This window comes from Phalacrocorax carbo, chromosome 25, assembly GCF_963921805.1.
Source record: "Phalacrocorax carbo chromosome 25, bPhaCar2.1, whole genome shotgun sequence".
Classification (NCBI taxonomy): Eukaryota; Metazoa; Chordata; class Aves; order Suliformes; family Phalacrocoracidae; genus Phalacrocorax; species Phalacrocorax carbo.
In genome coordinates this window covers 1898952-1923058 of record NC_087537.1, presented here as the reverse complement: position 1 = coordinate 1923058, position 24107 = coordinate 1898952, and the positions used below count along the sequence as shown (strand labels likewise).

At 47.9% G+C, this 24107-nt stretch overlaps 1 protein-coding gene across 4 annotated transcripts in view; it reads right to left on the bottom strand.

The window, feature by feature from the left end:
* Positions 1 to 1783: 1783 nt before the first annotated feature.
* The window catches only part of FBXL20 (F-box and leucine rich repeat protein 20), a 43939-nt gene continuing 21615 nt past the window's right edge, over positions 1784 to 24107 (bottom strand). For 3 of the 4 annotated variants that reach the window (XM_064473497.1, XM_064473495.1, XM_064473496.1), the window contains 13 exons: positions 21256 to 21310; positions 18780 to 18854; positions 16272 to 16366; positions 15748 to 15816; positions 15456 to 15551; positions 14040 to 14166; positions 11960 to 12034; positions 10149 to 10279; positions 8641 to 8701; positions 8058 to 8102; positions 6578 to 6634; positions 5317 to 5529; positions 1784 to 4389 (listed from right to left, as the gene is read on the bottom strand). In XM_064473497.1, coding sequence (XP_064329567.1) covers positions 4282 to 4389; positions 5317 to 5529; positions 6578 to 6634; positions 8058 to 8102; positions 8641 to 8701; positions 10149 to 10279; positions 11960 to 12034; positions 14040 to 14166; positions 15456 to 15551; positions 15748 to 15816; positions 16272 to 16366; positions 18780 to 18854; positions 21256 to 21310 — 1207 coding nt within the window. In that variant the 3' untranslated portion in view covers positions 1784 to 4281. The remainder of the gene's footprint in view (positions 4390 to 5316; positions 5530 to 6577; positions 6635 to 8057; positions 8103 to 8640; positions 8702 to 10148; positions 10280 to 11959; positions 12035 to 14039; positions 14167 to 15455; positions 15552 to 15747; positions 15817 to 16271; positions 16367 to 18779; positions 18855 to 21255; positions 21311 to 24107) is intronic. The other variant, XM_064473498.1, reaches the window with a different exon arrangement.

Below are 24107 nucleotides of genomic sequence, written 5' to 3'. Positions count from 1 at the left end.
GGAGGGGGAATAATCCCATTTTAGCGGACACTGGGGGCTGTGGCCGGGGGGGGAAGCCAAGGTGAGCTTGGACTCACCTTTAGGGGTGGAAGGTTTGTGGCTGCAGCACGAAGAGCCCCGGGGAACCGCAGAGCGCCGGGGGGTGCGGGATGGCGGGCAGTGGGTGCCATTTCCAGAGCCCCCGGCAGCCTGGTGCCCTCCCAGGGCAGGGCAGGGGCTGGCACAGCCTGGCCGGCCCCACGGTGGCACCGGCTGGCGAGAGCAGGGGATGTATTTCATCATCTCTTAATAAAAAAGGTATCTCCGAACCCCCATGCAAGGTAAGCGGGCAGCCGGGAAGCGCCAGCTGCCGGCACGGAGAGCACGTCCCGCCGCCGCAGCGAAGCTCAGCCGCGCCGAGCCGCCGGGGCCGCACGGCAGCGCCAGGGGAGGTGGCATCGGTGACGGGGTCCCGCGCCGAGGCGTCCCCTCTGTGCGGGAGCAGCCACGCAGGAAGGGTCCCCCGGGGTGCGAGCGCGGGGGGAGCGAGGGGCCGGGAAGGCAACCGGTTTCGGCCCCACGCAGCTCCCCAGGCTGCAGCACAGGGCCCTCAGCCCCCCTCGCTGGAGCTGGGTGCTGGGCTCCAGCACCGAGCGAGGACAGAAACCTTGGCCAGCTTGCTCAGATGCCAGGAAATAAAAGCAAAACCAACCCACGCACCCCCAACCACCCCCCCCCAGCCACGCAATCCTTCGTCAGAAAAGGACAAGATGTTTGAAACCTCGTTTTCGGGGCGCATCCCCCACCCCGGGACACTGTAGCGAAGAACCTTGTCATACTGATCTCCCATCCACCCCCCTAAAAAAACCCAACCCCAACCCAAAAATGGTGACACCATGGCCCAGCCATGACCAACGCATCCAGAGTGAAATAATTTAAAAATAATTACAGTGATGTTTAGAAAACAGGAATTTGTTATTGTTTTCAATAACCATGGCGACACCATCATACACTTGCCCCATCCTCGTTGGGAACAGCCACAGAATTGGGATAAAAAGTGCTGCTGTGTGTCTCGAAAGACCAGAAAAGCCTCATTTTCGGTTGCGTTGGGTCTCCTCACCCCACCTCCCCGGAGCTCCCGAAAGCGTGAGGCGGGAAGGGCTCGGGCGCTGTCGCTGGAGGCCCCTCCGTCTCCCCGCCCGCCCGCCAAGTCCAAGGGCAGCTCCCGGGGGCCGCGTAAGGAGCCGAAAGGCAGACCCGGGTTACAGCAAAACGCCACTTTTCCCGGGGGTAACGCACAGGCCGGCCTCGGCTCGGCGACCGTGGGGCAACAGCCTCCCCCGGGGCAGCTTCGGGTTCCGGGGCGCACGCTGGTTTCCCGGGGAGGGCAGGGGAAGGGTCAGTGCACAGGGAAGGGCTCACGGCCCCGCATCAAGGACCCGATGGGCTTGTGCAGAGGCTGGAAAAGATGCATTTGGCACGAGCAGGGAGCTCGGAAACCGGTCTGATTTTCAGCCAGGGCTTGCTCCTCACCGAACCTTTCGGCAGAGCCACCCTTCCACGTCACTTACCCCTCAAAACGACAGTACAAAGACACTCCCCCCTCTACGTGATGGGCTCCGAACCTCCGTGCTCGATGCCCTCCGCAGCCACCGGCTCAAACCCGGCGCCAGCACCCAGCACCCCTCCAGCTCAGCAGGAACAAGGGCGCGCGCCCAGCAGAGCCAGCGTTCCCAAACACAGCCCGTGCCCGATGCGCTGCCCTTTTTAGCTCTACAAAGGTATTCCTCTAGTAAGACACGGCTTGGAAAATGGTCTTTATTGGCATTTATAAATACAAACATCAGGAAGAGCCCATTTGAAGACGGATAATTGACTTAAAAGGACACTGTCAAGTAGTTTAAGCTACGTTAATGCTGTCACCCTGTTTGGAGAGAGAGAAAAAAAAAAAAAAGCTTTGGGTTCTGTATTCTTGAGTTTTCCCTTGAAAACTCTGCTCTTTTACAAAGAAATCGGTCAGCCAGCTACACCCTGGCTTGCAGCACATCCATTTCAGCTCTCCCCTGCCACAGTATAAACCGCACCAAGCGCCCTCCCCAGAGCAGCGCGAACGCTACGATCGCGGGGTGCTGCCCCAGGCGCACCCGCCCGTTCAGCCAGGCTGTTACCGTGGGAAGCGCCTTTACCTTCTGCCACCCTGAAAAATCAGAGGAAGTTCTGCAAATGAAGTATAGGAACATGCTCGTTGAGGAGAGAATCCACAGCGCTAAAGAGGATTTGAATAAATATAACGGATTAAAAGCAATCTACAGGAAAGGAATTGACAGTATCCTTTTAAACACAGCATACTGGATTTCCTCCCAGCAGACTGTGCATCTGCAAGACTTTGTTAAGCATATACAGATGGGTTGGGGAAGTTTAAGTTGTAGATGAAGGGGATACAGCTTCGGTGGTACCAAGCGACCCTCCTGACTGCCCGAACGGCTCAAGACAGCGATAAAAGGGTTGGGAAGCAACACACAGTCCTCAAAGCAACCCACAGTGAAAAAGCAAGCCCCTGGGAGTAAAACTGCCGTTCCTCGTGCTGCACCCTGCTCTTCCCCCATCGCGAGGCTCTTCACCGTGAAGGCGAAGCGCCGCTGCCTCGGCTGCTGGCAGCCAGGCTCACTGAACAGACTCGCTCCCCTCCGTCTCAGTCCGCTGGGAACCGTCCACGAACAGAGGCTCCATCCCGGGCTGCAGCCAGCAGGAAGAGCGCGGTTACTTACACGTCAGCTCATCTTCCACAAACCTGTTAGTCTGACCAAGTGCTGCCCCATTAAACCCTCGGCGCCAGCCCATCTGTTCACACGTTTCCTACTGGGCAGCCGGAGCTGCTGGCACCGGGGAACGGGGAGTCGACAGAGCCGGCCCCGGCTGCCTGCGCGCCTCTGGGGCGCCTGGGCTAATCCTGCCTGAAACGCCTCAAACCCAGCTGCTACGAACGCGCGCCCCGGCAGCTGGGAAGGGCACAGAGCAAACCCCCGCTTCCTTCAGATGGTTCCTTCTCCGGGGCAAGACACTTACCTGCGGAAGACGCAAAAAGTCAGCAAAATCACCCAGCGCTCGCACCTCAGCGTGCAGCAACGCGACAATAATCGAGGGTGAATTTTCAGGCCTGCTGTTCCTCCCGCTTCCATTAGCGAGTCATTATTTCTCGACCAGGACAACGAGCAAAAAAGATTCTACTTCGCTTTCCCTGGGGGCAGGAGGAAGGGTTGGAGAGGAAGCAGGAGCAGGGAACTTACAGTCACTGGAACAGAGACTATCACTTTTTCCCTAGATCAGGGGTTCTATATTCTTGTCGCTGGGATAAAACCTGAAATGCAAAACAAATTCAGACACCCAATCGCTGATAAAAACAGGCCAGGAAGCCTACAAGAGCTGAGCCCGTAGCGCAGCTCACTTGCCATTTAAAAATACTTTCGAACTGGTAATTACAGGCTCAGGCTCCTAATGGTAAAAAGTAATTGTTTTTTTTTTTTAAATTTAAATTGAGTCGTAACTTTTGTTTGGTAAATCTCAAAAAATCACTGAATTAGAAATCTGTAAAAAAAGCAGGATGTAGGGAGGGTAAAAAACTGAGCCTGACGTTACAGATTTCAAGCTATCTCACAACAGTCTAGGAAGCCTCTGAGCTGGATGCTACAGAACACAGAAGAAACAGATGAACCTTCAATGTGAGCATGCTCAGGGTGGTCAGCAGGGAACGGGAAGTAGAGAAGCACAAGTAAATCATGTCTCACAACAGCTGCTGTTTCATTCCCTCGCTGAAAAATGGACACAAAACATGGGATTTCCAGGTCTGGGTTTGGGGTTTTTTTTTTTCCTTCTGGACAACGGATGCGGGGTTAAAGCACGTTCCTTTCCTCTCCCCCTCTCTCCCCGTCTCAAAGGATTTCAGTTACTATTCCAACCTCAACAGCAGCCAACAGCCATCCTGGGTGCGCAAAACCCTCCCCTCCTTACCGCAGTGATTTCATCTGAGCATGCCCAGTAGGAATGGTTCAGAATTAGACCAATCCACCTACAGAAAACGCCAACACAGCTCCAGCTCCCACACCGCAGAGTTCATCGGTTTGCTGGAACAGGTGGGGTGTGTATATGTATGCGTATGGGTGGCTACAGGGGCCTGACACCGCAGCCCTGCTCACTGGCCCTTGCAAATGACACTGGTATCGCTTTCCTTGAAGATACTGGTGTCCACCGTAATTCTACAAGTGTAGTTAAATACTCAGTTTGCAAGGATAACCACTTCCAGTGTCATAGGATGATGCAACATCTGCAGAAGCGTTGTCTGCTGCCCCCGACCGAAGGAGGTGGAGTCACAGGCGCGAAGTAGGCATGGACTTTAATATTGGGTAAATGGGTCTGAAAAGACAAACAAAATGTGTAAAGTGACAAGGGTAGTGGCAGCGCAAGAGTCAGAGAGAACCTGAGCTAGGCCTGGCTTACTTGTCTTCAGACTACGAACTAAAAGACACATGAAAACCAGAGTCGGACTCTTTCAGTTCACCCGCGTGATTTCCCCACAGACTCTGGATTAGCAAAGCTTTTTCTGTTACCAGAAAACAGAGCTACAGGCAATAAGAAAAAATGCTGCTCTTTCCTCGCCATTAATCCCGCGGACGCCGCGGGGAACGGAACATCTAACTGCACGGAGCAGTGTTCTCTTTGCAGATGAAATGTTAGCATCGCTCCTCTTTTACAGATGGAGAAACAGACTCGGGAGGGGAATCACGGGGACACGGAGCGCCTCAGCTGACCAGCGCTGGCTCCGTCCCGCTCACAAGGACGCGCAGCCTCCCCTACATCAGGCTGGCTTTATTACAGGATTAGCTGGAGTTATTTATATGGGAAGCGTTTAGTACAAAGCGCGCTACAATCTACGCTGGGCACGGAAAGCGGTCGAGGGGAGGTGCCGTTCTACATGTTTGCTGCGGCTCTACCTCTCGGCCCCGCGTTTACAGGAGCACGAGTGCCTGTAAAATGCGCGCTTGCATGCTGGGTCTGCTCTGGTCCTTTCTGCTACTACTGGGTGAACGCAGCGATTATCTCTCTTCCCTACCAGCTCGTGTCCCTCCCCATCCAGCCTTCTGAGGGCGGGACAGCTATTCATTTAATAGGTGATGCTTCTCACAATACTTTTAAGAATGAGCACCAGATCATGAGGAATCTGAAGCCTCAGCCCTCCCTCCTCCCACCGGATAAAGTGTTCAAGTCACAGCCTTAGCGGTGTTTTAATTTGGGGATTTTTTTGTGGTGGGTTTTTTTTTTTTTTGCCTTTTTTTTTTTTACCCTGAGTCTCTTGATCCCTGCCCGCGTGATTTGCTGACAGTCATACAGTTCTATCCTCTCCAAGCTGTGGCAGCTTTTCAGGTGCTCCAGCGAGGCGTCCGTGATCAAAGGGCAGTTGTCCAGCTCGATCACCTCCAAGCGGTCGTGTGCGCAGGCGCCGTTTCCCAAGTGACGAATCCCGTCGTCCGTGATCAGCTCACAGTGGGACAAACTCTGCACCCAAACACAGCACGTTAGCAGCCCCTGCCATCGGCAAGCAGAAGCCAACACCCTGCCGGGGGGCACTGTGGGACGAGTGAGAAGGCGGCCCACGCTTCACTGGTTTGGACTGGTTTGCCACACGGGGGGTTTGGATGGGTCTATAGCCTCTCCTTGCACTGGAGCCACGGCTGTTTCAGACTCCAGGCACTGGGCTCCCAATGACCAACACGCCTGCAAGGGCAAAACTCAGAGCTGAAGCACAATGGGAAGGGCAGCTGCTGAAAGATGAGACCCACAGGGGCAGGAGGCAGGACAGCACAGAAACGGAATGAACACCTCTGCTATCGAAGAAACCACCATTGTACAATCTGTGGCCTTACCCACCCTGGGAAGGGCCCCGTCACTGGCTCCGGGGACCAGCAGAAGTACATCATCACCTACTTGGTGCATTTTTTTGTTTTGAGGCAGCTGCATCTTAAAAGTTCTTGAGGAAGAAGCAGGGTTTGAGCTACGGGATAGCACCAGCCTGTTGCCTGGTTGAGGGGCGCAGCCTGCAGAAGGGATGGCTGCACAGGAGAACCCACTGACCGCATCCCCCCACCTCCCAGGACGGGTTTTCTCACGACAACAATGGAGGCGGGACACAGCGGAGACCAGGACTCCATTCCCAAAAATTTAGACCGAGAGGAACGTTGCTTTCCAGGTCTCAGCTGCCCAGCTTTACACCCCAGGTGAGAAGGGCTGCAGTCCCCTCTCCTGCAGACGGACTGACAGCCCGGTTTGCAGATTCTGCTAGGCTTGCTGAGGACAGCCAGAGGCCGGCACCAGGAGAACCCAGTGTCCTATAATTCATTCTCAGGCAGCTGTGGGTGCCTGGACCGCGATTAATGCTAGCAGTAGGGGAGGGACAAGAGGTTCTTCAGGGTCAAGTTTCTAGCCAAATTCTTCCAAGCCTTTGCAACGTGTCTGTGATGTCAGAGAGACAAATCCCCACGGGCAGTGCTTAAAATCCCTTTGTTTATAGAAAGAAAATGCTGAAAGTCTCATTTATAATACTCACCAGAACCTGAAGCCGTGGACAGTGTATGGAAAGCTGGATTAGTGTGCTGTCTGTTATCTGGAAAAAAAGAAGCAGCCCTTTCACGCTGGGTGCTTTGCACAAGGACTTTCCCGCCCTAAAAGAAAAGCTGCAAACTTTTGCCTAATCCATGGCAGCGTTCCCCACAGCCACTCTCCCGAGCCCCTCAGGAACTCATCTCCGGCGTGACCACATTTCAGACGTACGGATTCTTGCACTCCCTTACAGATATCAGCTCATGTCCTTAAAGGACTGTTAAGACATAGGTATGTGGTTTTTTTTTTCCCCACACTTCCTTAAGTAGCTCTCATGAAATGAGCTCACAACTGAGAGAAGCAAGCGAGCACACCTCTTCAACACCCCAACGTCTCCTAAATGTTTGTCCCTGAAAGTACAAGAGGTGTTCAAATCCCCTTCCGACAGCGTGGTGGATTGCTGAGTTGTTCCTCTCTGTTCTTCAGGAAGAAAGAGACTCAACACAATGGCTTTCTAATCTAAAAGCCTTCAGAAGGGAACTTGCTGGGCTGTCTTTGTTCAGTGCAGTCAGTCCAAGGACACAGCCCAATTTTTCTTCTTCCTTTTTTGGGTTAACTTTAAATCACTTCCTGTCTGGACTATTGTAATTTCCTCTTGCGATCTCCTGAATTTCTGCCCTGTAAACATCAGGAAGTACAGAATACTGGGGTCACGCTGTTCTCATGGCAGGAAGCAAAATCCTATTATCTCCACTGTCTTCAGCTGAATCGATTTCAAAATCTACCCTTAGGGTTTGAGATTTTTCATGGGATCTCAAGTAAATTCAACTATTTTCCCCCGTAAATGCTACCTTGAAATGGTTACCAGCTTACGGCACATACCCTACAGAATAGCGTGTAGTCACATATGAGAGCGCTCCTTAAAACCAACAGAGACAGCTGCAGCACAGGGTTATAAGAGACTCAACAATACCAGGCTCATTACAATTCATCCCGCTGCCTTTGGGGAAGGCTAATGGTAGCACAGGCACCCCAGGCACCCCAGTTTTACTTCAAGTTGTTGCCACGTCCTCTATAAAATCACTGCTGTTCTAACCACCTGGCTGTATTTTTTAAAAACAGGTAACTTCTGTTATTTCTAGCACTACACGCAGCACAAACCTTCCCTTGCCTTAGGTGCAGAGATCGTACTCTGGGACTTTATCTTGTGTCAAGGGTCACAATTCACACCTCTGTTACACGACCTTCAGGACACATCTATCACGATTAAAGGTCTCTTATTATTTACCATGGCATTCATTACTCTGAAACACGAACACAGGATCAAACTACAACAACAATATTTTCTTGTCCAAATATATCCGACCTTCTTGCTCAGGATTCTAAACCAAGTTCCGATTTAGAGACAATCCACGTTTTCATGATCTTCCCACGCTGCTGTGACTGTGCTAAAACCCAAAGTATCAGCCAGCGGTGGCACCCCCTACCTGGATGCACTCTTCCAGGTCCATTTTTTCAAGCTCGTGGCAGTTCTGGGAACAAACAAAAGATTGCACACGCTAAATGCAAAGTTCAGACAGCAAATATAAACGCAACTACAACAAACCAGCCCTTTTTAATTAAAAAAGGAAGGTTTTTCCTCCATGAAACATGATGACTGAAAGGGAAGTTTGCTGCTTCTTTATGAAACACCACCAAGCACAGTAGCGGAAATCTAGTAATTTCACTCATTTAAAGGCACCGAGGTGGTTTTTTTTAATTCACAGAAAGTAAAGGAGGTTAAATTTAGGGTCAGTTGTACAGAACACAGATTAATGTAGAAAAAACAATGGTGAAGTTTATAACTCTCAAATATTTGACACGTCACACAGTTTGGACACACATCCTCCTAGACGTGTGGGTCAGGGCAATGCCCGAGATTACATACAACCCAATTTTTAGAACTTAGCTTCCACTCAAACGCCGAGGCCAAAAGCATTAGGAAAATCTATATTAAAGAGAAAGCTACTGTTTGTTCATATCTATCACGAAAAGCAGACACTTGATGAAAAAGTGGAGATGAGCACTTACCCTAGCTAGAGTGGTAAAGCCCACATCTGTTAGTTGAGAACACCTTGCAACTTCTAATATTCTGCACAGAAAGAATTTATAATAACCATGGTGGAGTCATTTTGCTTTTCAGAGTGTTTCATTACAAGCTTCCAGCAACCCAGAAAAGTTTGACCCGGTTTAGGCCGTGCTCTCTGAGAGGATAATTTGCACAGAGCATCCACCCTCTATACCTGAGTGTAGGTCACAGGGAAAGAAAAGAAGCCAGGCTAGAAGGGAACTCCAAGGGTGGCCCAGGCCGCGCCCCGCTACGGGGCACGGAGGTCTAATCCGACAACTGTCGCGCTAAGGCGCTCTTAAAAACCTCCATTGCTGGACACTCCACAACCTCCCCAAGCGATCTCCTGCGGTTTCCACCCAAAACAGAGATCTCGTGAAAAAGGGCGTCGCACACGACAACCTGGCAGACGGGCACGAAAGAATAAATATTTCATGCCACGACAGAAGGGTCTGAAGTCTTCCAAGAGGCGAACTGCTTGCTTCTGTGACAACAGATCAACTTCCTGGCAGACAGTTACCGCAGCTCTGCAGAGGTTTGCTTCACCATGCTAACACATTTATCTACCTTTATCGAGAAGAAAGCCGACTTGCCTGAAACGCGTTACGCGTTTTACCGTATGGAGCTCAATACTGTAAAGCTGCAGCTGAACACAAACAGAGAAACTGACTGGAACTGAAATCATGTTTTACCTTCCTCTTTCAGAACTGGTTTCTATACACTTGCATGCTGCGCTTCATACCCAGAATTCTTTTAATGAGCTTATCACAGAAAACAGTTGTGGGTTCCCTCCCGCCCCCCCAAGAAGACACGTATTTTATGCCATTTAAAACAGGCCACTCAGCTGTTACAGATGTCAGACAGTAAAACTCCCTCTTCCTCCTGCACCTGGCCATGAATTATAGCGAAGGCTTCCTGAAGAAACTTGTCCTAATTAAAAAAAAAAAAATCTGAAAAAAAAAATAAAAAAGCAAACACCTGCAGAGATGTCACTGGGAGCCCACTCTGTCAAGCAGAGTGAAAGTTCGCACAAATTCCATCTGCTACAAAATCAGCACGAAAACCCTGCTAACGTCACACGACAAGGGGAAACAAGGTTGTTTAAATGTGTTTTCAGTTCTCAACACAAAGGTAACCGAACCTCAGCCGTTTTTCACGGAGGAACAGAAGTAGGTACACAGCGGCCTAAGGGGAGACTGTACTCGGGGAGCTACTGGCAGCGCACGCCACCACGGCACGCAGCTCTTCTACCACTGCTCTACTCGCACAAGTTTAGAAACCGCGAGTTTGGGTAAAAACTACGGCCATCCCACAGCAAAAGCCCTGAAAAAGCTCAGTGATAAAAAGCGCACTTTCAGGAGGACCGTCAAGAGTCTAAAACGGCTCAAATATTGCACGGCCACGTCACCGAGGCCCTTTGCTCAACACGCAACGGGTCGCTGGAGCTCGGGTAACTGCAGCGGAGACTTACCTAAGCCGTGGGCAGTTCTGTCCCAGGGCGTTCAAGATGGCATCTGTAATGTTACAGCAGCCTGAAGCACACAAGGATTGTAACTTGTGGCATCCTCTGCATATTGTAATGAGACCATCATCTGTTATTTGCTACAAGAAAAACAATAACAACATCACAAGCCATAACAACGGAGGTGGAGGTGCAAGGCACGGCGCGTTTTCCTCCTCACACTTCCAACCGGGCACTTAACTGAGGCCAAGTTAGGCTTCTTTCAACCCAAAAATGCATTCAAATATTTCACTGGAGCAGGTGAAACGGGATAAGCCACATTGAAGTGACTTGTAAGCATTCAGAAAATGATTCCACAAGCACGGAAATGTTTCTGAGCTTGGGCCACGTGAGCGATGGGGGAAGGCACCGTAGCAGCGGGCCCAGACTCGGTCTCCTGCCTTCCTTTGCAACTCTTGCTCGTACAGACCTTCCCGGCTGAAACTCAAGACAAGAAAGCACCTAACAGTCAGAGTTACCCACAAAACAAGCAGCAGGTTGTTTTCACCAACAACCTTTTAAAAATACACTTCAGTGATTTGGGACCAAAACCTGAACTGCGAGAGACAGGCTCACAGCCCACATCACGTTACATTCACCCCGTGGCTCAGCAGCTCATCGACCCGCTGCGCCTGGACACGCGGGGTCCGTCCAGCCCCGCCTGCCCTGCTCACCAGTCTGGGACGGCACCGGTGCATCAATCTGCTCCAGGCGTTTCCCCACGCGAGCACGAGGGGCTGGGGCTCGGCGTGGCTGTGCTAAGGAGCCGCAGGGGATGGAGAGCGATGCTTACAGTGGGGTGAGGGATAAAGGGACAATAGGTGGCAGAGGCTGTGTGTGCTGGAGGACCAGGTTAAACCTCACTCAGTTCTTTGGTTCTGGATTTTCAGAGGCAGCCAGACTCGATTCCCACAGAAAAGCACCAGCCTAGGGACTGGCACAGCTTCATTTTAAAATAGCAACCAGCAAGCCTGGGGGCTGGTAAGCCCAAGCGCCGGGGTGAGACGAAATAAAAACTGCAAAGAACTCAGTATTTTCAGTTAAGGCAATCAAAAACCATATTAGTTTTCTCTCCCTTCTGCCTGTTTGCCTCTCCCCTTCCTGCCTCTCCCCTAGACACAGGTCTGGAACTTGCCAACAGCCTGGCTCTTCCTTTGCAAGCACCCAGTCTCAGATGGATGGGCACCAGTCTCTAACCAGTCTAGTAACTGGTAAAGCTACTCCTTCCACAGGACTGGGAAAGGACAGACCTGCAGCCCCCAAAGGCTTTGCCTGCTTCCGTGGAAGAGACTGTCCAGTCACCACTGCGTCAAACTGCATGATGGTATGCACAAAGAGCCCATTCCAATTTTTTTTTTCCCATAAATAGCCATATTTGGCACTGCAGAATAACTGATTTAGAGCCCTTCTGTGCAGGGAAACTGCACTTCTGGGTTCAGTGTTATAAAGAGACCGGAGGAACCGCCTGGCAAATCACCACGCAAACACTCCAGCCCGATGGAAAGAATTTTTCCAGCCAGTCCTGCAAATGAGCTTAGAAGCCCCGTGGGCAGGGCAAAGAGATGAAGCACTCTGACAAACTGAATTCTCTGACACTGTTTCGGGGGCTTATTCAGCACTACTGAACGCTACCAAAAAGCTGTTCTTCATCAACGATTTTTAAAAGTCTCGTAAAATTTACAATTGCCCTGTCTGCACGGATGATGACGTTTCTGGGATGAGTGGTTCTGCTTAGAGATGGCCTCTAAATGCGCAGGGAAATCATAGGAAGCTTCACTTACTAAGCATGTTTGAAGGTTTAAAGCCACCAGTTCAGGACAATGTGCACCGATGTATTTCAGAGCTTCGTCCTCAAGCTGGAAAGAAAAATTTAGAGACTGAAGCAACCTGTTAATACTTGAAGTAATCGTCAAAATAAATCTTCAGAACAATAAAGCATCTGTGGTCTGGATACCTATAGGGAAGGAGGGCAGTGCACCGAAATCTCAAAATCCACACAATAACTGCATGCTTTTTTTTTTTCCCCCCTTCCTCAAACCACCTCAGGAACAGAGTTCAAAAGACCCACAACACTGAGTTACTTATTTAAAGAAAAGCTGATCTGTCCAACATGCATCATTAACAAAGCAAGTAGTGGAATCAGAAACTATTTACAGGAATTAAGGAAAAGGTTCACTAGTGAGGGCCCACGAGTAACACCATTTTTATATTGCAATACTGGAACTCAAAAAAAAAGAAGGCTTATTTCAACGCGAGGAGCACAAACATGCCCAGGTTGCTTTCTGATGATAAAAAAGCCTGCTATTCTTACATCTATACGAACAGATGGCAAGTAATTGATAACAAGGATGTATTGCCATCAATATTACTCACGACTCCATAAATTACTAGAAACTCAAGCTGTTTCTATGACCTGGATTCTCAAAATAGGCTGAGATTGTTCTATCTTTAATCAAGTCATTTTTACAGCCATGTATACCCATATTAAAAACCCAACAGTGGTATAAATTTAGAAAAACTACTGACTGTAGCCCTTACAGCTGGGCTTGCTTGTGCACACAAGGGTATTACTGCTTTGTGCACATAACCTCTGTATTAGTGCTTTGCTTATCAACATAACCTTTCGGGACTTTGGGTCCAGGCACAGGAGAAATAAGCTTTTTGCAAAATAAAAACACATAGCTGTTTTTCTATACACAGCAGAAAAAAATGACACTTATTGACTCGTACTTAAGGTATCCCTACCCCCAAGAAAAAACAAACAAACAAATCCAAAACAGGTAAGGGCTGCCAGTGTTTGGGTACAAGGATCTAGCAGAGCAGGGGTCATTTTCCAGGTCTATCTTGAGGCTCTTAAAACTCTCAGGGGCCTCTGGGTCACAGGTTTCAACTCTTGCAGGGTCAGTTTTACTCTGCCTTTTCAAGGACAAGATTCTGAGATAAATGTTTGCTCCTCTCTAGCCTATCTGTCTGCGTTAAAAAGACCCCAGCCCACTTCAGTGAAAAAATAAGAACTAGCCCCCACATTCTTTGTGAATGAGCTTTGCAAGGAGCTCGTGCTCACTGGAAGAGTAATGCTCAAGGTTGAACACCCCAGTTCATAATTGATATAACTCCTCAGCCAAGCTGTAATACAGGGAAATATTTAACATATTAAACTTTTCAATGATTCACCAGGTAAGACAGTAAAGAAGGATGAAAGGAAGTTAGTCTAAATAACAAGGAGCCTAACGGGGGTGAGAAACCCCCTTTCAGCTGTAAGAGTTAGTGTATTTATACATTCCAAAGTCCAAGCACCACCGTCTCTGCAGCCTCTTCAAAACACACTGTTATAGCTCAAGAGCCATATGATACACGTGAGGGAATAGCACTACGTTCCTGGCTGGCTGCAGAGAAGTCTTTTCAAGGAGTCACACGCGCGGTGATTCTCTTTGACTAACTAGAAGATCCAAAGGACACGCAGAGGAAATCCTATCACCAGCGCAGATGAAAGTACTGTCACGCTTTCTCAAATTTTCTGAGCCTTCAGGAATGGATGGGCCCAGCCATGAATAACAGAGTTGTCTCCTCTTTAAAAAAGTTTGCTCAATGTGTTCCCGATGGGGAAAAAAAAAAAAGAAGAATGATTCTACAGCTAGATATGCAATTTGTTCGCTGTCCCACTATTCACGCTGAGCTCAAAGCTATTAAGAATTTCAATAAAAGCAGTTAATCTCCAACAGACAGATTGTGAGCAATTTCAGTAACGTAACATTTCTGGAAAGAGAAAAATCCCCCAATACTTCATCCCCACGCTTGCGGTTACAGCAGAAATAAGCCAGCTGACATCATTCAACGTCAGCGCTCTCCATAGAGCCGTACCTGCGTGCAGCCTTTCAGAAACAGGGCTTTGAGTCCACCACAGCCTCTCACCAGGGCCTGGATGCCATCCTTAGTCACTTGGTCGCACCAGGAGATATACAGCTGTTCCAGCAGTGGGCATCCCTCGCTTGGGAGGTGAAAGGAAAAGCGTGTGCAAACTTGGTTTTGTTTCTGAAGGAAGTCCTGCTTCAAGCCAGAATCTGGGAAATACCCATTTCTGGGACCCACTCCAGCACGATGCGCACCCACACCCCCACGGGGAACGCTTCTGTCGGACGTCACCTCCAGGTGTGACGAGCTCTCCAAAGGCAGCATGAGGAGCTCTAAAGCAGGGCATTAGTAGGGTAAAAGACCACCGATTTACCCCATTTTGGACACCTCCCAGCTCCTGTACGAGGACAGACACTCTGGGCTTTCTGGATCTGAATGCAGCCAAAGCCCCCTCCATGAAAACCCAAACCAGAGCTGATTTCTGTGTCTAACTTTCCAGGTGGAACTTTGCATTTGCAAATAGCTGCCAGTAGGAGTAACGCTCAAGTGCAATTTGTAATTAGGAAGAGGTATAGATGCTATCATGTATATAAGATAGCTGCAGCACAAATGTGACCATGTGAAATTAGAGTCAAGGATGAAGACCCTCAGGGAAAGGCTCAAAGTATTTTGATGTAGCTACAAAAACAAGTTAATCATTCATTTGTTCTTTCAAATCTGTGTTTTCTTCTGGTGCCTAGATTCACCCTCCAGTATTTTTTTCTCCGTGATACATCTTTCCTGTATTTTTTTTTTTTCCACTGGTATGTGACTTGAATTTATTTTTTTTTTAATAGCTTGGCCTCTATTGTTACCTTTAGTGGGTTTTTTTTTGCCTCCTTTTCTGTCTCAGTATCTTCCCACCAATGTCTGTCTGTCCCTTCCTTTTCTAGATTACTTGGCAATTCCATTTAGCAGATTTAAGCAGTTATATGCCTCCTAAGCAGTTTAAAAAGACAAATAGTCACACGCTGGTGTTCACCCTCTAGCTATGTAAGCAATTGCTCAGTACGCCACGGTATACTTCCAATGAAGAAGTTGACTCTTACTAAATGAGTATTTTTAAAAAGGCAAACTAAGACTTTTGTCTCCCCTGAAATCCCTCCTCCAAGGCTTTAATGGAATGTAATTCGTCTTCTACTGCTAATAACCATCAGGACGGATACAAACAAGGTCGAGGGCAGCTTTCACTGAGTCCTCCTGTGTCTCAGCAAACCAGGAGGCACAGCGTGGGAACGTTGAGCTCTGCTGGGGAATGCCTGAATTCTAATCACAGTTACACCTCAGCCTGCGTCAGTCTCCTCCGAGGCACACGAGAGACACGGGGCACTGGTGGGTCACGCTCTCTGGAATCAACCGGCAAAAGTCAATGTTGTTGACTCTTACCTCAGTGCTTTCAGGGACAGGTTGGTTATGGAAGTGCAGGAAGCCAAATCGAGGTGCCTGAGTTTAGAGCAGAACTTACTGAGGCTGGTGCACGTACTGAAAGAGAGCACACAAGGCGCATTCATGCAATAGATCTACTCACAGTCATATACATTTCATATGACATACTTTATATTATCTACTGCACGCTCAAGCCTGGCCTCCCCTTAAAAAAATAAAGGGGGTGGAGAATATACCACGGTGCCCACAGAAGAGGGGATGAGGGGCGAGCAGAGATGGGAACGTTACTCACGCATCTGTGATCTTGGTGCAGCCGTTCAGGTTCAATACTTCGATGTTTCTGCAGTTCTGCGCAAAGGTCCTTTAATAAAAGGAAAGAGAAAACACGGTATTTTTCAGGCAATAGACTTCCAGATGTTCCACAACATTGGTTTTAACCAATACCATTTTGTAAAGTTGTCTCAAACAGAATAAATACGTAAATAAACCAACTAAATAATTTATGTCGCCCCATATCTTGCCTTGGCATCTCCCAGCCTAAAGGCAAAAGCTTCTAATTCGGTGCCAATTCCTACTTAGCCTGAAGCAGCAGCTGGCATAATTGTAATGAGAACTGAGAAAAACGGCTACTGGGTGAAGTTAAAAATGAGAAATTAGAAAGGCTTATATGTTACCGCTCTCAGCGTTTTAAATTAGACACACAAGCCAGAGATCTCAGTTCCAAAGCGTTCATAAATTATTCCAATCCTCTGTGGTTGTAGAAACCAAATCATTCTTTACATCCCATTTAAAAGCAGCAAGAAGCCGTACCACTACCTTAAAGCATTGTCTCCCACTCCTTGACAGCCACGCAGGCTTAACTTCCGCAAGAAACCCCCACATCTTTTCGAAATATTCTCAACTACTCGGCCCTGCGGGAGACAGAAAGAATGACATTAAAACCCTAAAGTCACCTGATCATTCCAAAAGTTTAATTCAAAATTTTGCAGATTAACAACAGTTTGTTACTCTAGGTAAAACAGCGCTAAGGCAACAAAAAGGCCGTGATAATAATCTAAGGCAGGGAGAGGGAGAATTATTCAGCTTCTGAAGATGGAGAGACAAGGAACAGCTACCTAAAGCCACTCGGGCTAGTGACTGAGGAACCTCCTGCCGTTCAGGGCTCCCGGACATCGACACAGACTACCCAGGAAGGATGAAAGCAGCAATGCCGTTGCTACAACACGGGCAGTAAGATGTACAAATAGGGACAGCCCCTGTACTGCAATGGAGATACTTCAATTTCTACTCAAAATAGAGATGCAGCAGAACCAGCCCATGAATTATAGTCTCACAGAAAAAGGGATTCAAACATTTGTGTATGAGACACCTAGGAAAATGTTTTTTTAATTTCAAATTTTTAACCAGTGGAAGCCTCCGAAGGGCCCACTACAAGCTAGCATTTAGCCAGCTATCTCTCAGTGTGCATGAAGTGCAAAAACCATTGAGAGAATATTTGTATCAGTGTTCAGAAATTAAAAAACCTTCCCTTCTACTTTAGTCTACACGGTCGCTCATCACAGAACAGGAACGTCACTCGGTTCTTCAAGTACTAGCTGGCTATTAAGACCGCTATAATGAAGATGTTCTATCTTTTTCCAGTCCAAAAAACTATCAAGCATCAGGCTCGCTACCAGATAATACCACAATCAAAAAAAGGGACGCCAGCTTAACCAGGTCGCTGCACGAGCTCCTGGAGACATCTGGCCGCTCGCTGTCGGGGGCTGCGGGAGCTGCTCCACAGCCGCAGCGCGCCGCCGGAGTGCTGCCCCGGCGGAAGGCTGACGCTCAACCTGCGCCTCCGTGTACAACGGCTGGCAGATCTGAAACTGTCGGTGGGGTTCTGCAATACCTCTAGCAGGCCTACGAATCCATACGCTTGAATTAGAGGATTCAAACGCGTTTATATGTAGACTTTACATCAACTGGTGGATTTATATTCCTTTAAAGCAAACACCATTCAGGACGTCATAAAGCCTGGCAGGAACTTTCAGGTTAGGTACAACATATTGAAGCATTTTGTTTTAAAGGGGAAGTCTGTGCTTATGCAGGAACACGTGTTTGATGTATAGAGTGGTGTAAGAGACACAAAGAGACATTAAAACCATGCAAAAACCACTCAAGAATGAGAAAAGCCTAGTTTGTATTCGCAGCGCTCCTGCCTCTCTCCCTCCTCCGCAGACCGGCGACAGCAGCAAGGCTGAGCAGCTCCTGCTACCTCCACAGGCCGGGCACCGCCGATAGCTGTGCTCTACCTCCGTGAAATTAAATAATTATATGGGTGCAGAACTTCCAAGGCCTGTCAAGAGATAGTCTTTATTATCAAGAACAAATATCACACCATTTACTTCCTTCAAGAAGTCTCAGGCCAGGCTCCTGCAAGCACACAGAAGTCACGGTGTCACAGGCCTGTTCCCTCACCCGGGCTCGCAGCTGCCTGGATACACAGCTGGCAGAAGGAGATTACTTTAACTCTTTCCTCCACAAATAATGTGTGTATTTCCCATCATTTCCCACAAGGTGTGAATCTTCAGTCAACTAGTTTATGCCTCTGTCTGTAACGAGTTAAAGCGATACCCTCCCTTATCTCCCTCCTCCAACATGTTTTAAAGAGGATATAACATTCTGGTAAGAGACTTAAGGTTTTTTTTTTTATTGTCCCTTTTTGATTAATGCAATTTTAATTTTAAGAACAGCCCAACAGCAGCATCCATTCCTATCGGTGCCGGGTAGTCCCCACCTAACAGGTTTAGAACAGCTACAATGAAGCATTTCCAAAGCTGCATCTTTTAGGAGCAGTTCTGACCTCGTCCCGCTGAATCTCCTTCGCTTACATTCCAGCTTTTGATATTTAAGGTAGACAGGAAAGGATAGACACATCGCAGGCCACGTTTTGAAGGACAGTCAGTCTTAATGGTCTCAGTCAGTACTGTGTTAACGTTTCTTTGAGTGAAAGGAGAAGTAGCCTAAATTCTGCTACACAGAAGCAGTGGTTTTCCACAAGAACATACCTATTCAACTTATTTTTGTTTTCAGAATACATGGAAAGATACTTTCCTTCTATTACTACCTTCAAGCCTCGATACAGATATGTAATTCTGTCCATTTTCAAAAGCTGAATGGATTGCTGAGATTTTAAAGACTCCCTGAAGCTAAGAAGAAATAAAATTAATGATCACTATCTCCAGGGAAGGTAAAAAGGGTTATGCTGGGAGTATTAATCCGTTCTAGCCTGTAATTACATTTTAACAAGAAAAAATGGGTTTGTATGTCACTTAATTATACCTCAATATCCCTCTGGAAATTGAACAGGTCAATTCGCTGCCAGTTACTGCCATCCAGGGCCAGAACATTCCATGCCTTTATCGGGGGGAAAAAATGTAAATGTGTTGTTAATACGAAAAAAAGAGCACCCGCCAGTGGGGACCTAGTTACAGTTTGCTCCTTTTAGAAACAACATTCTGTCTCAGGTGTCAAAAGCAACAAGTAATTACAGCCAACAAGGAAAACCGTGCAGTTACCAGAACCACGTGCTCGGGCAGGAGGCCCCTCACCTACGCGGCCCGCTCCTCGCGGGTCCCCGGAACAGGGAAGCCCGCGGTGCCCCGGCCCCTTCTGCTCCCACGGGAGGCGGCGATGCTGAGCCCAGGACGGGAGGCAGTGCTGGAGCGCGGGCGTCTTCGCGGCCCTGGCTGGAATCCAGTCCCCTCCGCGGCACCACCAGCTCAACCAACGCCTTTAAAGGGCGCTAGCGGGGCCAGCACGAAGACGGGGCATACCAGGACACGGGCGAGTCCCAGAGGAGACCCTGCGCCAGGCATCTATGCTGACAAGAGAAGTGACGCTAGTCTGAGGGCGTGGAGGGCTCGGCGGTGCTGGGACAGAGGACTGTGCGGTGAGATCCCACAGCGGAGGGCGAGGCTGTCTCTTGCACACCTTCTCTCTGCCTCGAGCAGAAAGAGGTGCTCAAGGCAGTCCCGCAGCCTGGTGCACGGGGCGCTGTGTCCCGCGGACGGAGAAATTCAAAGCTTTGTAAGCTGTCTCGATAAAGCATCCAGCTCTTACCTGAGAAGTACGCAGCACTGCCAGAGCGACAGCATTTACTACCACTGACTTATGTGGGGTTTTTTGTTTTTGTTTTTAAAAAGAAAAACAAAACAGTCTCATGTGGTTCATGCTACAAATGAGAACCAGGAACTGAAAGTTAGCCATTCTGCCCATAATGAATCAAAAAGGTGGTCATCAGAGTACTATACTTGAAGCTTTAACTACGTAATCAAAGTAAAGAACTGGATCTCATAATAACCATGAGTCCATCGCTACAAAAGAGCGCATGTATTTTTATGCTACATCTCTTACATGCTCTAAGCTACATCTCCATCACAATATAGCAGTTCTTGTGCAAGCCACATATAGACTTAGAACAGCCGACAGAACTGTAAGCATTAATTGATTTTCTGCATTTTTAATCTCCTTGCTGGTATTTGTTTTAAGGCCTCGTGATCGCCATGATAAAAGTAATAGCTCCAGAGGAAGAGAAACGCATCAATAGATGCAAGTTATAACACAGCATATTTTTAATGTGTGATGGAGGCAACGTTACGTGCAGCCTTTCTGTAGCTCTGTGCAGACACTTCAGTCCTTCACAACACGTGCTGTGTCACACAGTGACTAACGGGTTCTCCGATGCCCCGTGGACTGTGTCAAGAGGAGCAGGCGTCAAAAACAGGGGCGCACTTTGACACCGGCAAGGATCTTTGACAGCCCATTTGGGTTAATGTTGTTCTGCTGGAGCAGTGAATTTCAGCTTGAAGATCTTTCACTAGAAGATCTATGTTATTCAGAGAACGTGGGATGATAACCGTAATGCCTAGGCACCACACAGGGTATTTTTCAACACAGTCAAAAATGTTTAAGCACAGTTGTCTTTATTCTCATGTACTCAGAATAACGAGACAAGTTATGGCTCAAGTCTGAACCCAGGACTGATCAGTTTTGCACAGGTGTTGCTCAGCACCGCCTCTGCCAGCACGGCGAGCACACCACTACAAACGCCTTCCCGTGTGACCAGCTTTCCACTCTTGCAGTAGTAACGCTTCCTCTGCATGTCTTTGCTATTAGATACTGGCAGGATAAAGTATCTGAACAAATCTGGTAGCTCTGTATAACTGGACCTGCAGCTGGAGGACTTTTCCCAAGCAAATAAACCAAGCTGGATTTCATTAGCTGAAGCCCACAAAACTATGAGCTACCTGAGGGAAAAAAACCAACCCTAAACAAAACAGACACTAATTTTTTTCTTTCACACTTACTTCAGCTGCATCCAAGTAGGAAGGTAAACTTTCACTGACTGTGTGGCATCTTTAGGAACCAAAATTTCTGTGTCCCCACCAAAAAGCACAAGATGCCACTTTAGACTCATCTAAGTGTGGTGTTTTCATCAGCGCAGGCCTCCTGTACAAACCCAGGCTGACCAGAGAGTTCTTGGGCAAAAGGTCACCCACCTCCCCTTCGTAACCTGCTCAGGGCCTGGGACACCGGCAAAATGGTACTGAAGCTTTGAGTTGCCCTTCACTGGTGCCATCAGAAGTTTCTGGTCTCGCAGCGTTAATATGGGACACTAACAACAACCGCTGAGTTGCGCAAAGCTCCCTGGTACAAATCCTCCCGGCTTGACACGGTGGGGAAGGCTGGAGCGAGAGGATTGTCACCCAAATCCAATCAACTGTTAAAATCCACCAGCAAGGAGGAAGGTTCTTACCCTGGAAACTTGAGCGCAACGGCACAGAGTGACCACATCCAGGAAAGAGAAGATTCTGTAACAGAAATAAAAGATACCGTATTGGTTATCTACATTTAAAACAAAGAGAACACGGAAAACAAAGCGGGCTGGGGCGGGGGGAAGGACTGGAAGCAGCAAAATTTCTTTGTAATTCAGTTGAAAGCTGCACTGTGAAAAGAAGTGCAGACCTAGCAGTTAACAAATGAAAGGAAAACACAGATAGTGAGCCACTGTGAAATAATAATCTCACTCCTTGCAGTATTTACCAGCAGTAAAGGAGTGATTATTTATCAAAACAGATGTGTATAGGTATTGTGTGGCCCAACAGTGAAACGGTCGGGATATGGCAGAATGAACGGTCACGTTGGGCTGATTTGGCCCCTACTCAACGCAGGAGCATCGCTGTGCCCGGTGCCTCTCTTCAACAGAGCCAACACCTTCGGCAACAGCTCTCCAGGAGCGGCAACGCAATAGTTAACAACTCATAGGTCAAAACAACACAACAGCCTGGTTTCAGTGCATGGATTATTCCTTTTTCACACAGCTGCACTAGACGTGAAGTGCTGTTCCCACAGAGGTCGGAGGAGTACTTTGCAACACTGCAAAGCAACTTGCACAGCCACATTGGTCCGACTGTGTGAGTACAGCGCGTAGCAGACGCGTTTAGGATCAAGCCCATGTGGTCGCTCCTCTGTGGAATGTCATTCCTCTGCCAGGGCACACCCAAGTGCTCAGGCCAACACCCTGGTGTTGCTGTCCTGTTTATTGGGGTAAAGGCATGACAGTAACACTTTGCAATGCTATACTGGGCTAAGGCATCCATGCTTTCGTCTCCGGCGTGTACACCCCTCTCTCTGAATGCAGGAAGCACCGATTTACGTACCAATTTATCAACGTGGTTATTTTACAGTTTATGGTTATTCAAACATATATACCACAACATATATACACATATACCTATACATACACAACATATATACCACGAAACAGAGAAGGTCAAGCGGACAGTAGAGAATGAGACCTTATTATCTTTCTTCGACAGCAATTATAAACCCATAGGTTGAAATGTTTTTGCAAAGATAATACTAGTGTTTGACTACAAGAAAAGACTTGCACATATGCTTTAATATTTTGACTTGAAGACCACCAGAAAGAGAAGGCAAGTGTTGTCAGATGCAAATGTTAAACGTATGGGGCAAACAATTTTATGCCAATGCTATACACTATTTTATAAGATACTCCTGTCAGATAAAGTATGGTTGTCCAGGAGAAATTCTGAGAAGAGACAGAACTCCACTGCCCCAAAACTCTCCAGGCTTTCTCAAGAGAAGAGCGTATGCCCAGATTAGCAACTGTTGGGATACCTGCAACACTCCAGTCATCTCCCCTCAAGACCGTGGGCTTGGAGAGGGGTGTACATAAGCTTTCCTGTATTCTCAGCAGACCTGCTTGTGCTCAAAGAGACTCAGAATGAGGAGATGTTGCTGGCAGCATGTTCTTTGTGTGACTTATAAATTTAACAAACACCCTGTACTAACGTGTTACCAAAACTCTCCTATAAAAACAAGCAAGCTGTATGACGTACTTATCTCCCCAGATCGGTACAACAAATACGTCTGAATAAATAGCGCAGATACTGATGAAGGCGGGAGAAGAGGTGCTGAAGGAACAACCATCGTGCGCATCACATCTAAACTGCACTTCGTCCTAGAGATGAACGATGAGGGGTTATCGGGGCCTTTGCTACGGACACCAAGTTTTGTATGCACATTAACACGTGCCGCACACCTTCGCAGACACCCGCGTCGTTGCATATTGTTATATCCAAGTAGCAAATCCTGGATTTTCAAATTTTAGGAGAGGACACGAGCAAGGCTGGGATCTGATACGATACAACCATTGCCTGGCCGAGCTTTCTTCACGAGCAGGTATATAAAAAAAGCACTTTAGAAACATCAACATTGGTGGAAGAAAAGGATGTTACCGATAGAGGAATGCAGATTATTTATCAAAACACACATGCTTACAGGTATCACGTAGCTAAGCATTCAGATAAGTCAGGATACAGCAGAATAGACAGCCACGCGCTCTCCTGCGTTTCTATACTGCCCAAAGATTCTCACAGACTCAGGGAGTTTGGGTCAAGAGACTGCTCATCTCTTCCTCATGCATCTCACCATGTGACAAAATTTATAGTGTCAGGCTGAGATACACGCAGCGAAGAGGTCTGGAGAAGAGCTAATACGCGCTTTATTGTAACGCTGTTTTGGGAACCCCCTCCTGGATTTCAGAAGCAGTTCCATACTCGCTTTCAACAGCTTATAGACAAGTCTTCCCCTTGAATTAAATGTCACTTATTTGTGTGCGTGAACACTGAGGATTTATTTAGCACAAACTCAATGTACAACAATACAAGGAAAGCCTGGGGAAATGATAGAAGCTAGGGAAAATTCTTACTTTCACCCTAGACTGCCATCATAGGCGCAAAACAGTATCAACCTCCATGGGAACAGCGGCTAGGTCAGTAAATACTCAGGCTTTCTATATTTTCATTAAAATTGCTTTCTCCATGGAAATCCCAGGCTATTAATAACCATCTCATCCCTCTATCAGGGCTATTAGATCTTGGCCAAATTCTTTTCCACTTCCTTCTCCTCCCTTCCCAGCCTACCCACGCAGTAAAAGGGGTGTCAGCGCAGCAAAACGCTTGTCCCTCTCACCTCCTAGATTAACAGTGCTGAGCTTCACCAGAGGTTCCCTCAATGTCCAACTCGGAGACTTTGGTTTTGAAAAGCTTAAGAACATTTTCCAGTGTTTTCTGAACTGCTCTT